The following is a 16,069-nucleotide window of genomic DNA, read 5'->3' as shown; positions in this document are numbered from 1 at the left end:
TTTGCTGTTTCTTTCCCAGTCATTCCGGTCTATAATCCAATTTTCATCCATTCTTCAGTATGCCAGCTGTACGTGGTACAAGCGTAAGTTCACCTAGTGTGATTTCTTATTCTGCTAGACCTAACTTTCTGACCCTTACACTTTAGGTCTTCCATACCAACGTCGAAGCACCATTTATATGCTCTCAGTGCGGTATTCGCACATTTCGCAAGGCTGATCTACAACGCCACGAAAAAATCCACACTGGTGTTAGGTATGCATACTACACAAATGTTTAATATCCCGAGTACTAATTTCTTTGTGGATTCGCAAGACACCAGTGTCCGCACGAAGGCTGTAAATTCTCGGCTTCACAAAGATCAAATCTCAACACACATTTGGCTTTACAGTGAGTTGATCGTATTTCCTATACCGGATCGCATGCTGAACATCGTGAAACAGCGATCCAAGCAGGAGACGTGCATGCCCTGATTGCGCATTCTGCTGTAAAGACCCCTCGTCCCTCATAAGGCATCGGAAAAGTCAACACAGTTACGTGCCGAAGAAATACACTGTCGCTGAACAGCCCTTGAAATTTCTTCCGCCCGAAGGCCCGAGTCCCAATGATCTTACCACCACTCCTTCCGTTGATCTCCCCCACACTAATCGTCCTAAAGCCGGCCGCGCCTCGGAGGTGGCTAATCAACCTCATCCTTCAATACTTTATCAGACTCCTACTCGTCTTGCCCCGAGTCCTGGCGCCAAGGATGTTGTCGACATTGCTGCAGCTCCTGCAGCTTCGCCATATCTACCCTCAAAGGACTATGGACAGACCCCACTCAGCGCCCTACCATTTCCTTTCGCCGAGTATCCATGCGCTGCGGATTTTCCACCGAATCTATCCCAGTTAACGCTTCTCGGGCCATGGCAAGGGTTTTACTCGGAAAACTCGCACCTTCCTCATCCAAATTCTCAATATTCCAAGTCATTCAGTGGAGCGGATACCGGCAATGACATTGCTGCTGGATCAGGCTTTGGAATGGCGTCGCAGATAGACTTCGGAGTAGGGTTGGAAATGGGAATGCAAACGACGAATAATTTCAGCGTGGGGATGGCAATGAACGCGAACAGGCGTCTGACTCCTGCTCCTCCTCTTGTCCCTGCTCTGTCAATGAGACCTACATATGGCCGCACTTCTTCTTATGGGGTTCACCAAGCTCCTGCCAGACGCTCGAATATCTGGAAAGTAGGTCAAGACTACAACGAAACCCCAGGAGCTGGCCCTAGCACGCATGCGTCTCTACAATACTGCTAATTATGCTATATTCTATCCTATATATCCTATCCTATCCACTATATGCTAATTGGTCACTCGCCCAGATTACGTCGATTGCGCTGATGGACACCTCGGTTTCAGCTGTAACACTTTTTTTTCTGTCTGACCCCACAATTATTACACATCATGTCTGTCCCCCTCTTGTTTATAGCATGTACACTCGCATTATTTCTGTCTCGCTGTTCATTTGAATGAAGCATTCATTTACATAGCATTGTAATCTTTACATCACTAATCATTGTCCCATATTCTGTCCCACTGTTCTGCTTCCCTCTGTATGTTCTGTATGTCGTACAGACCTGCCAATTGCACCCGAATCACTGGCAAGAAGCTCTTAGTTAACTCATCTTTCAGTCACCCTAATAATATTGTAACTCGTTTTGCCCGCAAGATGCCATCCGGGCCGAAGAGGTTATGATAAGAATCTTTGGCGCTCATCATATAATGCGCTGGATCACCAGGGTCGGCCAGCACCAGCGACTACAACGAGACTCAACCACGCCGTCATCTAACGACGGTTACAAGCACTTGGATATCTCTTACTTTTTGTCCACGAATCGCCACTCTCAGAACGCAAGTACGAGTAGCGAACTGATTAACTCAGATCTCTTCGCAGATCATTGACTCCCAGTGGATTTATAGACAGAAATAATAGATCATGCCGCCGTCCATAAATCATCCAGGCCATGCAAGAAAGGTTGACATCTTTATCTTTCGTCTCCCCTTACTCCATACTAACTTTACATGCAATTGTAGGACTTTGGCTTGCAAAGGACGGGGACTCTTTTGCACAAGGGTTTTAAAACAGTGCAAGACCCGTATGCTGGAAGACAAAGAACTGGGGCTTCACTTGTCAACGCATTACTTGCCACCGCCTTATTTCGCTGTTGGCACCTTCTTATCTTCTTCGGCGCTTGGGCGACCTTGGTATGCGTTCTCAACGCTCAAGGACACAGAGTGATCATTCAACCTACGTTACTTACTGTGTGAGCGCTATAGCCCAAACCCAATATACATCAAAGACGTTTTTTTGAATTTATGTTCCGCAGAACTGGTACAGTATTAGGTTTTGTGATCAGTTACAGGACAACCTCTTCATTCGAAAGGTGAGGTCTCAAAAATGTTGGCAGTTAAAATGCTCAATGATTGCTAGATACAACGAGGGAAGACGGCTCTGGTCCCAAATCGTTCTGGCTAGTCGGACCTTTGCGCGAACGGTTTGGTTTCATATCCCAGGTATATCTTACAAGAATTCAGTTCCGGTAGGAATATTGAAAATGTAGAAGATCCACCAGCTACAGCATCTGAATCTGCAGAAGTGTTGAAAGCCAGAGCAATGATTGAAAAGAAGACTGTTATAAATCTTATTGAAGCATTTGGCGTAGCTGTCAAGCACTATCTGCGAGGAGAGGATGGAATTTATTACGAGTACGTCTTCTCAACTTTCATATCAATTCATATCCTTACATAGTCCTGCAGAGACCTGTACTACCTTGTTAAATTCCTCCCCTCCTACGCTCTTCCAACTGGCCTTCCTTCAAATCTTGATCTTGCCAACGATCATGCCCCTTCAGAAATACATTCACCTCCGGGCTCCCCCATATCTACTTCCTTTCATCGACCTTCCCTCCGCAGACCCTCAGACGCTTCACGCAATCAGACCTTCTTGACACAACGTATCAATGCAAGCTCCTTCTCCGATTCGCATCTTCCGCTCCCTGCTACAGCTCATACATCCGGTAAGACCACCTTCCGGGAACCCCAGCCAGCGGATCGCCCCCATCAAGCTACAGACAAGACATTCTACGACGTCAAATCCACTGTGTCAGAAGAACCTGCAGAGAGGGTTATCCTACAAAGACCCGACGAAGTGTTCCTTTTCCCCGCGAAGATGCCCCCCAAATATCATTTATTTGATTTGTTTCCATTCTCGTTACTAGTGAGGGTTTTAACAAACAGGGGTAAGGAGTTGAAAGGCAAGAAAGCCGCCAAACTGAGGGCGAAAATGAGGAACAAGAGCGCCTCGCATAACCTGCCGCTGGAAATTTCATTGTATCTGGTAAAGTTGTCTTTCTCATTTGTCGATGTCGCGCTTCCTCTCTTACCAATCTCATTGGTTTCTTAGAGCTCGTATATCTCCGCCCTTCAAATACGGAAAACTAACGAGGTCCCCACTACTAGTGCGGTGTTTTCCCTTCTATCAGTGTACAAGCCAGACATGCTGATATCTCAATCAGATACAATGCTTGCTGCTCTAAATCAATTGGTGGATAGTCTCACTGGACTGGAACGGATCCTAACGACGCCTATCCCTTTCTCGTATGTCCTTTCTCTTACTACTGCAACTATTACATTCCCGCGTCTTTTGATTCCTGCGTCTTCTCTTTTGGTAAACCCTTTCTCCCCGTTTGATTTACGGGCGTGAGGGTCCTTGATCAACCCACTTGTTTATGTTCGAAGCTGTTCAAACATTATCCTATTCTATAAGCAAGATGCAGAAGACTCGGAAATCTCCTAGTCTTTGCTCCACTCTGCTCTTGCTTCTTCCCCGGTTCTTGGTTGCGTCGTTCTCGGTGCTGTCTGCATCTTTTTCTGGAGCTAATTTCGTCTATGTTTTCCTTTCTCCTTTCGTTTCTTTCGTTCAATGATGTCGAGGCTTACGTGTATTTTCCTCGTCTTTGTATTCAATGTCGCCATTCTATGCCATGGGGTACTGACTGACTAAAATATAGGTACTCATTCCACTTGTGGGTTGTCGTCGTCATCTACATTCTAGTTCTCGTAAGTGGGATATTTCTAGTATACTTTTTCCGACAGTCATAAGCCTGATGATTTGCGTTCGTTGTACACATTTGCTCGTTATTTACACTCCTCCGACCTACGTTCTTCACATCTTACACCTCTCACCCAACGCCACAATCACCTCTTAATCTGTCAATCTCCCAAAATCTTATGTCGTATCCTCACATTCTCGGTCGACGAACATCTGAACGCCATCACTCGGATCGAAACCTTTTCCGACCATGTCCATAACATAATCTGCTTAATGAAGCCTCCGCAAATCTGGCCAACTTTGTCTTGGAAAACTATCCCCGCTACGGTTATACTTGCGTTCATGTTCTTCGGGTTTTTGGTTGCTGGAGAGGAAATCGAAAGTATGCGTAACCTATGCTTTGTCTGGATATTTTGTTTTGACCAGGCCCTACGAAATCCTTTCTCTTTCCATCGACAGATCCATTTGGTTATGACAAGAATGATCTTGTAAGTGCCTGTGCTTGTGCATCGTATCTCTCTGTCTGTTCCTGTCTTGTTCGTTCCATGTTCCGAACTATCGACATGTTCTTATCCGAGGACATATCCAAAAAGAAGTCGAAACACGTCACGCACCGCGTCTCCGTACAATGGAATAAACACTATGGGTGCAATATCTCAGAATACCTGTAGATACCTACATTCTCCTTCAAGCTCTTGAACGGAGATGCCCCTTATCTCGATTTTCCATAGCCGCATCTTATTGCTCTTTTTTATTGTATCGATCCGACCTAACGGATAACTTTCTTTCATTGTAGAACCTGGATCATTTCACTCATAACATCATTCGTAAGTTGTCTGAACCGTTTCAATTTTCAATTTTCTGGTCTGTAGGATTGATGCACGAGGAAAAGTTGAATCGTCTCTCGGACATTTCATTGCTCCTTGACTTCTGCTTTCTGTTATTTTCTTGGACAGTTTCTAATATCGTTTGTTCGTTACGGTTTTGCAGGTAACGAACTCCGCGCGATCACTTCTACTCCAGCCCCTGATCCTGCTCGTTGGGCTTTTGCACCTGAGAATGACCTTCTATTCGCATCAGATGTCCACACCGACGAACGAGTCACACCACAGGAATGGATTGGGAGAGGATATATACAGATGCAGCATGCCCTCAGTCTATAAACTCTGGCTGATCATTTTATTCCGTGAGGGTGCTATTTCTTGTGAATTTTGCTTCAAAAATAGATGCGGACGGACCATTGCATATTGTTTTCACTATCTAGCTAAATTTCGTCTCTTGGATATGTTGCTTTCTAATTCCTTGCGCATAATACTCTCACATCACATACATATATATTTATGATTAGTGCATATGTCTCTCAAGAGTCTGTACAGCCCTACGTAGCGCCGCTGTTCTTGCTAGAACTAATAGCATCGCGTTTCTGCTGAAAAAATCGATGTTTTGAATTTGGACGGTCTCAAGCTTTCGTAAATCGACTTTGGACGTTCGCCTTTAGGAAAGGAAAGGTTAACAGGCACGGTCCCTTGGAGGAGTGACCAGAACTTTAAGAATTGTTATTACAAGAAAAGAAGTTCTAGTGGGCTCAAAAGACGGTGGCATCGCCGGTCTTCAGCCTGTAATCTAGGCGGGTGCTTCCACCTCTACTCAATGTTTTCGAAGTCTGCTACCTGTAACCTATGATTGGGAGGCTTACCCCGCAAGTTCTGATAAGGCACCTTCCCTGAACGGTCAAGCATATGTACCGTGGTGACCTTTTCTCAACTTGTGGCAGCTTGCACTGCATAGCCCGAAAAGGCCCAAGAACAATCGGAAGACCTCGGAAGACTGCCAAGTTTTCGTTCCTCCCTCACTGCTGTCAAAGGTCAGCGCCTGTCCGAGTCAACTATATAGGGCATCACCTTACCTGCAAGGTCTATTCTACCCCAGAATTGGACAATATGCACCTTTTGGACAGTTTTGGACATATTTCGTTTTAAAGCTCCGGCACCCTTCTGTGAAGCCTTAATACAGTGATACTAAGTACTATGTACCAGGTATGTACCCACTCGCGGCGCGCCCTATGCGCCGCATTTTAGATCTACAATTCAAGAACATTAGCTACCACCACCAAGCAAAGTGCGGTCCACGACAGTGAAGCGTAGTTGTATCGTGAACTGATTTCAGCATTTTTTGTGTATAATAACGGGACTGCGGGACTGATAAGTACAACGACCTGGGACGTACAACGTTATCATAACATCTTTACCCGTCATTGCTGCGTTCTGATACCGTCGACACCAGCAAAGCTTGCGTTCAATCTGATTCTTACTCAGCCTTACTCCTGCTCAAAGTACGCGTTACTTTCCGATGCATTCATTGGATGATCACCATTATTTGTCTCTTACTCTCGATGATAGCCTGAGGCCCAGGGCTCCGCAGGGGCTCCGTACTCCGGGTAGGTATGCGCTTGAATGTGCCACTGTCGCATTTGACAAAGAATCTGACATCGAGCCTGGTATGAGAGATCGAATCACTACATACCCCAGAATCCTGATTATCAAGCTTCCGCTCTTGCTTTGAGCGCAGTGGCTTGGGCCTGAAACCCCTCGAGCAGTCCCACACCCTCCAGATCCTGCACGGTTTCCGCCAAAACTCCATTATATTCTTCCCTGCTCTCGTAGAACGTCATCGCCTCTCCATTCTGGTCCACAAACACACTCAGTGCACTCCATCGCTCCGCTTGAATGAGGAGGTCCAGCGATAGATCCTGCCAAGCCACACGATATATGTCTGGCTCAAAATGAGTAATGTTCTCTCTAGTAATGTGCTCGTTTAGAATATTTCCCTGACTTGACGCAGTTACAGGAGGAGTGAGCGGAGGAATTTGGGAGGTGATTATGAGACGAAGGTTCTCTGCGACTTGTTGATCTTGAGTTGGGATGTAGAAGGTATCTGTGACAATCTGAGACCTTATGTTACAAGTAAGCAGGCGTTCTCTCTTTGCACACTCATCAAGCTTACCGTCTCTTACCGTACGAACGGATTCCAGTCCGGATACTTGGGAAAATCAAGAAGAACATTCCATACAACGTCAATCGGTGCGTCTATGAGTATGTTTGCTTCGACAGAAAAGACACTGGGAACAGCAGGAGGGAGGTTACTTGGAGGCTGACTTGAGGAGTTGGATGCACCTAGGGCATTGTTCAGAAAGATGGTGCAGAGGATAATGCTTTGGAACCGAAGTGCTCGCCATAATGATAACAACATGGATGGACTGGTAACAAGAGGCGAAATTTCCCAAGGCCTTCAAAAGTTCATACAAGACCTTGACAAGCACGCGGTCTGATGAGAATAAAAAATATTGAAAGATTTATTAAATACATACATATCGTATAGAAGGTCCAGACTCCCTCCAAGAAGCTGTTATAGATACCGCACAAATAACAAACCAATGGACGTGGTCAATCGAAAGCAGGCTCAACCTAGATTGCTTGCTTACCTCAAAGAAATTCTCCGCTGGGAAAGTATCAAAGGAGATTGTAAATCGGAAAACATGGGGTAAACTGGTCTCAAACCAAGACCATTCTTCGAAACACTCGAAGATACCGGGGTTTTAGTGAATATACGTATCAATACGGGGATCGGGTAACATGGTTATATGCAATACGGTATTTATTCTCAAAAACAACACTAATCTTTACAGGAGGCGATGGAAAGAAAACACTTGATACGTGAGTCTCACACAACGCACCCAAGCGGTGCTAGTGCGTAAAGCATTTCCTTGGGGAGAAAGCTCGGCATGTCCTTGCATAACAGCGGCCAAAGAGAGGCGACCTTGTACGTCTACTTAATGGTACCAACGCTCCAAAAAAAAAAAAAAAAGAAGCTGTAATAGCAGCTGACGCGGCATGCAACGACCGTCGACGAGGAACTAATGAAGTGCGTTGCTCGGAAAAGCCTGGTAGTAATTGGTTGATTAGCAGCGCAATAAGTGTTCGTTTCCAAACCATTACCAATTCCATTTATTGTTTATTCAGAAGGTTGAGCAGGGAACTACAAAATATCACGTACGATCGATAAGAATTCGGAAGAATAATCGAATCAGTGTCCCAAAGTTGGCTGCCCGGGATGACGTAACCAATAAATTCAGGACATTTTGCATTTCGGAACTCTCATCCGTGTTTCCCAGGTGTTTCCCACTGCTGATAAGAAGCGTTGCGCCATATTATCGTTCTACAGCACCAAATGCTACAAGGTCCCAATTTTTTTGAAAACAATTCCAGGGGCCCGTTGAGGATATCCTAGGCTATGCTATCAGTTTACGATATTCCAAAGTTATCCCTGCGAAGCTTCCACCTCAGCGAAAATCGGTAAAGATAATGAAGGAGAAACGCATCACCAAGAGAACAACTCTGGCGAACACCGCGAGAAGAGTAATCACCCGGGTGAAATCAACGTCAGACGGATTCAGAGACACCTAGCATGATAGCACTCAAAATTCAACTGTGTTTCACCGATTAAATCATAAATGTCATACAACACACCTATAACTCGGCGCTCTGCATTATCTTACTATTCACTTCAATCCGCGACGGACCTTAACGGAGCGACGTTTCTGGGAAGAAGCTCCGAGAAGCTCCGTCGCGACCCCGCCTTCCCCACATGCGGGGTAATCAGGATGATACTCTGGGGAGTTTGGGGTTGCATTGAATGCGCTCGGCCACTAGATCGCTCAACGGGTTATCAAAATGCCTGGGCGGAGTCTAGCTCAAGCTGCACCCCAATTATGTCGAAAGAAAGACGACACAGTTGAATACCTTGGACAGTTTGCTGCTATACTCACATGCATTTCTAGTGGTCAGCAGTTGGAGTGGTAAGCTGTATCGGCGGAAGAAACTTTTGATCAATGAATTTCTCCATAGAATGAATGAAGCGGATAATCAATATGCCTTCTTCGGCCCACTCTACACTTTACACTTCTCAAGATTCCTTTATAAGTGGCGTAGAGGCTTTAATCCTCCAGCATTCTTTCATTGACAATGGCTTCCATCTTCACTCACGAGTTCAATACACCCATCTACAAGGGCAAGACTTCTTTCAACACTGGCCTTTATATTGACGGAAAGTTTGTCGATGGTTCAGATAAGACTACTATCGAGTGACCTATTCCATTCAATATTCGATATTAAACAACTCACTCACTGTTGTCTCCATCCAGTATCATCAATCCTGGTCAGTGCAAAAATATATTTTGATGACGCCCAAGGTCGTTGATTATTTTGCTTTGTAGCAACCGGAAAGGTCATCACCAAAGTCGCTGAAGCCACGCCCAAAGATGTAGATATCGCTGTTGCTGCAGCCCACAAAGCTTTTGAGACTACGTGGGGTTTGAACGCTGGTGGCGCAGAGCGCTCCAGATTATTGGGAAAACTTGCCCGGCTTATGGAGGAACATCAGCAGGAGCTTGCTGCTATCGAAGCATTAGACAATGGTATGTTCCGCGTAAGTCTTGGACACGGCGACGCTCACTTTCCGCTACAGGCAAGACTTTCACCTGGGCAATGGACGTCGATACCACATTTGCCATCGACACCATTCGCTATTACGCTGGTTGGGCTGACAAGATTCACGGTCAAGTACAGGAGGTAGGTGTTAAAAGCAATCATGGGATTGGGTATGATTACGAACGATCCTGATTAGACGGACGAGAGGAAGCTCTCGTATACTCGTCACGAACCAATTGGAGTTGTTGGTCAAATTATTCCGTGGAACTTTCCACTTCTCATGATGTCGTGGAAACTTGGCCCTGGTATGTTCGGGATGTTTGGTGCAGGTTAATTTACCTACTGATCCACCTGCTGATAGCTCTTGCTACCGGAAACTGTGTTATATTGAAGGTAAGTGCTTTGAACATCATCAGCCAGAGTCACAGTCCCATCTTAAATTTTCTAGCCTTCTGAGTTTACTCCTCTCACTGCTATACGGATGTGCGAACTTGTCCACGAAGCTGGATTCCCCCCGGGCTCGGTCAATCTTCTCACTGGATATGGAAATACTGTCGGATCGGCAATTTCAAGCCATATGAAAATCGACAAAGTCGCTTTCACCGGTAGCACCCTGGTTGGTCGTAAGATTATGGAAGCCGCCGCGAAGACCAATCTCAAAGACATAACACTTGAGCTTGGTGGAAAGAGCCCAAATATTATCTTTGACGATGCAGATGTCGATCAGGCCGTCAACTGGGCAGCTCATGGGATCTAGTAGGCTTTTATCTTCCAAATGCCGCGTCTCTTGACAATTTTTGTAGCTGGAACCACGGACAAGCATGCAGTGCTGGTTCTCGTATTTTCGTTCAGTCCGGAATTTATGACGAATTCCTAGAGAAGTTTACTGAGAAAAGTCGATCATTGAAAGTCAGTGTATATGCTACCATGCTGATTGCCAACGATTCATATTGATTCTATTCAAGGTCGGGGACCCATTCGCTCTGGACTCTTTCCAAGGACCTCAGGTCTCAAAAGCTCAATACGACGTACGTATACCCTCGTGTGCTCAAAAGAAAACATCATGAATTCGTATCTTCAGCGTATCATGGGTTACATTCAATCTGGGAAGGACCAAGGTGCAACCGTCCACCTTGGTGGTGACCGTAATGGTACAGAAGGATACTACATCAACCCAACTATCTTCACCGACACCACACCCGACATGAAGATCGTCCAAGAGGAAATCTTTGGTCCAGTCGGTGTTGTGATCAAATTTGAGGACGATGAAGGTATATGAGTTTCTGTCTTTTTTTGTCTGTTTACACTTGCCAATATCTATACCATCCAGATGTCATTCGCCAAGCAAACGATACCGTGTTTGGTTTAGCCTCTGCTGTATTCAGCCAGAATATTACCCGTGCCCTGACAACTGCACATCGATTAAAGGCTGGAACTGCCTGGGTACGCTTTTACGTTCAACTTCAATGGAACTTTCAATTTATTTCTTATATCAAGGTCAACTGTGTGAACCAATTGCATGCCAATGTCCCATTCGGTGGTTTCAAACAGTCTGGTATTGGTCGTGAACTCGGCGAATATGCTCTGCATAAGTGAGCATCATTTAATTCTGAACTTGTATCATGATTGATGTGTGGTCTTCTTCTCTAGTTACACTGCCGTCAAGTCTGTTCAGGTCAACCTTGGACATGTCATGTAAATAGTAGGATGGGAGTCAGTATAATTCGGGGCATGCACTCACGGCTGTTTAAATGTTCATACTATAGCGTCAGGGTCTCAAGCCCGCCTGAGCAGGGACTCAGCTTACATTCTGGGCTTTCTACTATATAAAATGTAATTCTTGTTTCTCCGCAATCAATTCTAATCTGTACATCTTCTTGACAGACATTGAGGATGATCATGACTCTGAGTCTCTCAATCTTGACAATAATTTCTTTGCAATGAGATGCAATGGTGATCATACAACTTTGGCCTATATAACAAGACTGTACATATCAATGACAGCGAATGCAAAACAACAAACCAAAAAGGAGCTGGTATAGGTACTAATGAATATAAAGTCCGTCTATATAATAGGTGTGCATCCGGTTAGCACTCGATAATACGGGTTAGTACGACTCGGATATGTCACCGCAAGCTGCTTACAAGGTTATATGGCCGCGCATCGAGGAAGAGCTTAGAGGAGGGTAATTGGTATGAAGAACTGGGGCCCGCTATCCCGCTCTAGGGCCAATTCTACAAGTATTAACTAAAGAGATGCAAGAATTCCAGCTGTACCCTGCTTTTATTGTTCGGCAGGATCTCCTTGTTTTACTTTTATCCCCTTGGATTTCTGGCTAATTTCTCTCATTGCAGCGGGAGAAAACGGAGAACAAGATCGCTATCGCTATCGACACTCGACAAGCGAGCGGGCTGCGGAAGCGGACAAGGATCGGAGCTTACAGGCGGCCCCATGACCCAGAATGACCCCCCCTTAACTGATCGCGATGCCTTTCTCGGCTACCAATTCTCGAAATGCTATAAGTGGCGCAAAGGTTTTCGCTTCAAGCATTTCACATCCCTCTCACAATGACTTCCATTTTCACTCACGAATTCAACACCCCCATCTACAAGGGCAAAACTTCTTTCAATACTGGCCTTTATATCAACGGAAAATTCGTGGAAGGTTCAGACAAGAACACAATCGAGTGAGTTGAGCTCATCATTCTTTATCATCATCTTCAAGCTCGATGCTCAATCAATGGTGTTCCCCTCCTCCAGTGTTATCAATCCTGGTCAGTACTGCTGCACTTCTTGGTGCTTTGTTCGCCACTGACCGCTTTGTAGCCACCGGAAAGATAATCACGAAAGTCGCCGAAGCGACATCTAAGGATGTCGATGTCGCTGTAGCTGCAGCTCACAAAGCTTTCGAGACTACCTGGGGTCTCAACATGGGAGGCGCAGGCCGATCAAGATTATTGGCAAAACTCGCTCAACTCATGGAAGAACATCAGCAGGAGCTTGCTGCCCTCGAAGCATTGGACAACGGTACGTTCCATGTAAAATTCGATTTTGGATAAGCTTATCTTTTACTATAGGCAAGACTTTCACCTGGGCAATGGACGTTGATACCACGTTTGCTATCGACACGATTCGTTACTACGCTGGTTGGGCTGACAAGATCCATGGTCAAGTAGTGGAGGTAGGTGTCAAAATTGATCAGCGACGTCGCTGTTGCTAACAATTTCGATAAGACGGACGAGAGGAAACTCTCTTACACCCGTCACGAACCAATCGGCGTTGTTGGTCAGATTATTCCATGGAACTTCCCTTTGCTTATGATGTCGTGGAAACTTGGTCCTGGTATGTTCTGAATGTATCTTTCAGGAAATTTTCTTTGTCCTCATGTTCGCGTACAAATAGCTCTCGCTACTGGAAACTGCATTGTCATGAAGGTAAGTCTTGCTCGTCCTTGGAGGGAGCTGCACTGACATTTTTATAGCCTTCAGAATTTACTCCTCTGACTGCAATTCGCATGAGTGAGCTTATTCACGAGGCCGGATTTCCACCCGGGACGTTCAACCTTCTCACCGGATATGGCAACACTGTTGGAGCGGCAATCTCTAGCCATATGAAGATTGACAAAGTTGCCTTCACTGGTAGCACTCTGGTCGGTCGTAAGATCATGGAGGCCGCCGCGAAGAGCAATCTGAAGGACATTACGCTCGAGCTTGGTGGCAAAAGCCCGAACATTATATTTAACGATGCAGATGTTGATCAAGCCGTCAATTGGGCAGCTCATGGGATCTAGTAAGCCTTTGGTTTTTAGCTCATGAGTGTCGAACGTATCTGTAACTACGTTCTTAGCTGGAACCACGGGCAAGCATGCTGTGCCGGTTCTCGTATATTTGTTCAATCCGGAATCTACGATGAGTTCCTGTCCAAGTTCACCGAAAAGACCCGGTCTTTGAAGGTCAGGAACTCCAGGAATCGAACGTGACGATCATCGTACTGATTAAATTTTATAGGTTGGAGACCCATTCGATCTCGACTCTTACCAGGGTCCTCAAGTCTCACAACTTCAGTATGATGTGCGTACCATTGCATGCGTACATGGAACGCCTACTCATAAAGTCATAAATATATATATTTAGCGCATCATGGAATACATTCAATCCGGAAAAGATCAAGGCGCCACTGTTCACCTGGGTGGTGACCGTGTTGGCACAGAAGGATTCTACATCAACCCAACAATTTTCACGGATACCACACCTGATATGAAGATTGTCCAAGAGGAAATCTTCGGTCCAGTCGGTGTCGTTATCAAGTTTGAGGATGAGGAAGGTGTGTGAATCTTCGCTTTTCTTTTGTGAAAGTACGATCTGATCCTGTCTTTCAGATGTCATTCGACAAGCAAACGATACTGTGTTTGGCTTAGCTGCCGCTGTATTCAGCCAGAATATCACTCGTGCCCTCACCACTGCTCATCGATTAAAGGCTGGGACTGCATGGGTACATCCTGCTTCCATTCAATATGTGTTGATGTTTCATTTATATTTCTCAGGTCAACTGTGTGAACCAACTTCACGCTAACGTTCCATTTGGTGGATTCAAACAGTCAGGTATTGGTCGTGAACTCGGCGAGTACGCCTTGCACAAGTGAGCTTTTTGAATTTTTTCACATCGTCGCTGGCTTACTCGGTCCTTCCCTCTCTCAAGTTATACTGCGGTCAAATCTGTTCAGGTTAACCTCGGACATGTAATGTGAACCGAGCGAGAGTTTACTTTCCTCAGAACAGTTATTGCTTATCATAATGCTAAATCTTGGAATAGAGAGTGAAGAAAGTCAGAAGTCATGTACATAAAATTGGGATATCATCACAAATTCAATCAAATCGTATTTCAGAGAACTCAAGCATGAACGTTCTCCCTGTGTAAGCGATGATGAAGGTAATTCTCGGTGTTCGATGAAGCAACTTGTTCATCAGCCGCCAACCTCCATTCACATCCAGTGGTTTTATTCAGCGACTCCTGTGGAATTCGAGTGTCCACTTGAGTGAGATGTGACTTGTTTGCTGCAATATCATCTAGAGATAGGGTCCATTGAAGTGAGTCATAGGAGGTAGAGGAAAGAGATATTCTGAGTATGTTCATCCTCTGCAAGCCCGCTGGTACAGATCACATGGGACTGATTAGATGTATATGGCATGATTGTAGACACCCAACTTGTACATTAATGACTATTCCCTCTATGCTCACTGCGGTCCACCATCCCGTATAGGATCAGCATTTGTTACGGCAGAGATGGCTGGGCCCGGCTGTTCCCAGTCGTTCCCTAGTGGCGGCCATCGTAAGACGGAGCCGCCGATCTATGTAACCAGTGGCATCTTAAGGTCTCTTCAAGTTGAGGCTTGTACTATCCATCTATCCATTTGTGTGATTCACACTGACGTACAGCTGTGCAAGGACTTTGGTCGTAAGGCAGGAGATAGCTCAGGTCAGACGTACTGTACTTCCCTCACACTGCGGCTGGGCCCATAATTTTTGTGAGAAAATTAAACGGATATATGGTATAGATAAAGTATATAAATTTATACATGATAATGTCCAGACAAGGTATATTGTTTGCACTTGAAACGGAAAATGTAATATTTGACCATTTTCAATGTTAATTCCACGCAATACTTGCTATGAAATGAATACCATTTTGCCGACGAAAATCAATGTCTTGTATCCTCGCACACGATTGCACATATCAGTGATTATCTGGGATAAAATTGATTATGGTTTTCTTTGTAGATACCTTTGAATATGGATATACTATAGATGGCGCCAATGAAAAGCTTTATCGCTGCCTTTGTCCTAAGATAAAATAATCATATTCCTCGGGAAAAAGAAAATGGACGCTCGGTAGGCGCTCACCAGGAGCTCACCAGGAGCTCATCAGGAGAAGGGCAGACATTCGAAGGACGTCAAGTGCCCCGCCGCAGCGCCCGTCCGCCGTGCGTTCTGCGAGAGAAGGGCGGGTACTGGTCATGTTGTAGTATTATTTCCAGAATCAGCCTTTAGCATTATCAATATTCTGCTGAGGCAACAACGTATCGAACAAAAGGTTAGTTGTCACGAATATACATGCAGTATAACAGATACTCAGCGAATAAGTCAATTGCCCCAACTTTCTTTTGTTGGAAAAGGGTTCAACGAAGATCCAAAGCTGAAATCATTTCCTCCTAAATTACAACGGCACAGTGCATCCTCTACAAGCTGTTATAAGTTTCGAATCATCCTTTCTCGAAATAGTACTTATCTTCCCCGGCTTAAAGCGATCGTTTTCGCGTTCAAATACTAAGTAATCGTCGTCATAAATACGACGCGAAAATTGCATATCTCATTACATACAGAAAATCATAACAATACGCGAATTCCCTCCTATAGACTGCCCGTAAGTCAATCATAAGTTATAAACTAACGTGTGACCACGTACTTTTAAGCAATTGCTGCCCTATGCAGCGCTGG

The 16,069-nt window shown here is 45.1% G+C and overlaps 5 protein-coding genes across 5 annotated transcripts; 4 read left to right on the top strand and 1 right to left on the bottom strand.

Moving 5' to 3' along the window:
- Positions 1-59: 59 nt before the first annotated feature.
- Positions 60-1,294, top strand: C8R40DRAFT_1174739 (uncharacterized protein; the record flags this gene model as incomplete). Its single annotated transcript, XM_046232228.1, has 4 exons — positions 60-83; positions 147-253; positions 314-388; positions 442-1,294. The coding sequence occupies 4 exons, from the start codon at positions 60-62 to the stop codon at positions 1,292-1,294; spliced, it is 1,059 nt and encodes a 352-aa protein (XP_046082411.1).
- A 476-nt stretch (positions 1,295-1,770) lies between these two features.
- Positions 1,771-5,597, top strand: C8R40DRAFT_1122576 (Bestrophin, RFP-TM, chloride channel-domain-containing protein). Its single transcript, XM_046228863.1, has 13 exons — positions 1,771-2,012; positions 2,072-2,301; positions 2,365-2,421; positions 2,469-2,551; positions 2,602-2,743; positions 2,795-3,374; positions 3,441-3,495; positions 3,553-3,634; positions 4,048-4,096; positions 4,368-4,470; positions 4,548-4,576; positions 4,885-4,915; positions 5,079-5,597. Exons 1-13 carry the CDS (start codon positions 1,974-1,976, stop codon positions 5,249-5,251), a joined length of 1,653 nt encoding a protein of 550 aa, XP_046082410.1. The 5' UTR covers positions 1,771-1,973; the 3' UTR covers positions 5,252-5,597.
- A 1,030-nt stretch (positions 5,598-6,627) lies between these two features.
- On the bottom strand, positions 6,628-7,337 carry C8R40DRAFT_1055039 (uncharacterized protein; the record flags this gene model as incomplete). The annotated part of the gene is made up of 2 exons (XM_046224972.1): positions 6,628-7,039; positions 7,102-7,337. 2 exons carry the CDS (start codon positions 7,335-7,337, stop codon positions 6,628-6,630), a joined length of 648 nt encoding a protein of 215 aa, XP_046082409.1.
- Positions 7,338-9,109: 1,772 nt separating this feature from the next.
- C8R40DRAFT_1072612 (aldehyde dehydrogenase) lies at positions 9,110-11,273 on the top strand (the record flags this gene model as incomplete). Its single annotated transcript, XM_046226482.1, has 13 exons — positions 9,110-9,228; positions 9,289-9,302; positions 9,361-9,561; positions 9,612-9,715; positions 9,771-9,879; positions 9,936-9,967; positions 10,023-10,330; positions 10,378-10,483; positions 10,540-10,602; positions 10,656-10,845; positions 10,905-11,017; positions 11,072-11,166; positions 11,225-11,273. The coding sequence occupies 13 exons, from the start codon at positions 9,110-9,112 to the stop codon at positions 11,271-11,273; spliced, it is 1,503 nt and encodes a 500-aa protein (XP_046082408.1).
- A 789-nt stretch (positions 11,274-12,062) lies between these two features.
- C8R40DRAFT_1239889 (aldehyde dehydrogenase) lies at positions 12,063-14,463 on the top strand. The gene is made up of 13 exons (XM_046233496.1): positions 12,063-12,261; positions 12,335-12,348; positions 12,401-12,601; positions 12,652-12,755; positions 12,808-12,916; positions 12,977-13,008; positions 13,056-13,363; positions 13,421-13,526; positions 13,582-13,644; positions 13,708-13,897; positions 13,953-14,065; positions 14,118-14,212; positions 14,273-14,463. The coding sequence occupies exons 1-13, from the start codon at positions 12,143-12,145 to the stop codon at positions 14,319-14,321; spliced, it is 1,503 nt and encodes a 500-aa protein (XP_046082407.1). The 5' UTR covers positions 12,063-12,142; the 3' UTR covers positions 14,322-14,463.
- Positions 14,464-16,069: the final 1,606 nt, after the last annotated feature.

Source organism: Lentinula edodes (genome assembly GCF_021015755.1).
Source record: "Lentinula edodes strain Le(Bin) 0899 ss11 chromosome Unknown C8R40scaffold_38, whole genome shotgun sequence".
Lineage (NCBI taxonomy): Eukaryota > Fungi > Basidiomycota > Agaricomycetes > Agaricales > Omphalotaceae > Lentinula > Lentinula edodes.
This window is presented reverse-complemented; position numbering and strand designations above follow the sequence as displayed.

Excerpts from the sequence above, each read along its gene's own strand:
- C8R40DRAFT_1239889 (XM_046233496.1), top strand. The coding sequence starts at position 12,143 with ATGACTTCCATTTTCACTCACGAATTCAACACCCCCATCTACAAGGGC. Across the intron at positions 12,602-12,651 it reads CCTCGAAGCATTGGACAACG|GCAAGACTTTCACCTGGGCA; the intron begins GTACGTTCCATG and ends CTTTTACTATAG. Across the intron at positions 13,645-13,707 it reads TCTCACAACTTCAGTATGAT|CGCATCATGGAATACATTCA; the intron begins GTGCGTACCATT and ends ATATATATTTAG.
- C8R40DRAFT_1122576 (XM_046228863.1), top strand. The coding sequence starts at position 1,974 with ATGCCGCCGTCCATAAATCATCCAGGCCATGCAAGAAAG. Across the intron at positions 2,302-2,364 it reads CAACCTACGTTACTTACTGT|AACTGGTACAGTATTAGGTT; the intron begins GTGAGCGCTATA and ends TATGTTCCGCAG. Across the intron at positions 4,097-4,367 it reads TCATCTACATTCTAGTTCTC|CCTCCGCAAATCTGGCCAAC; the intron begins GTAAGTGGGATA and ends TGCTTAATGAAG.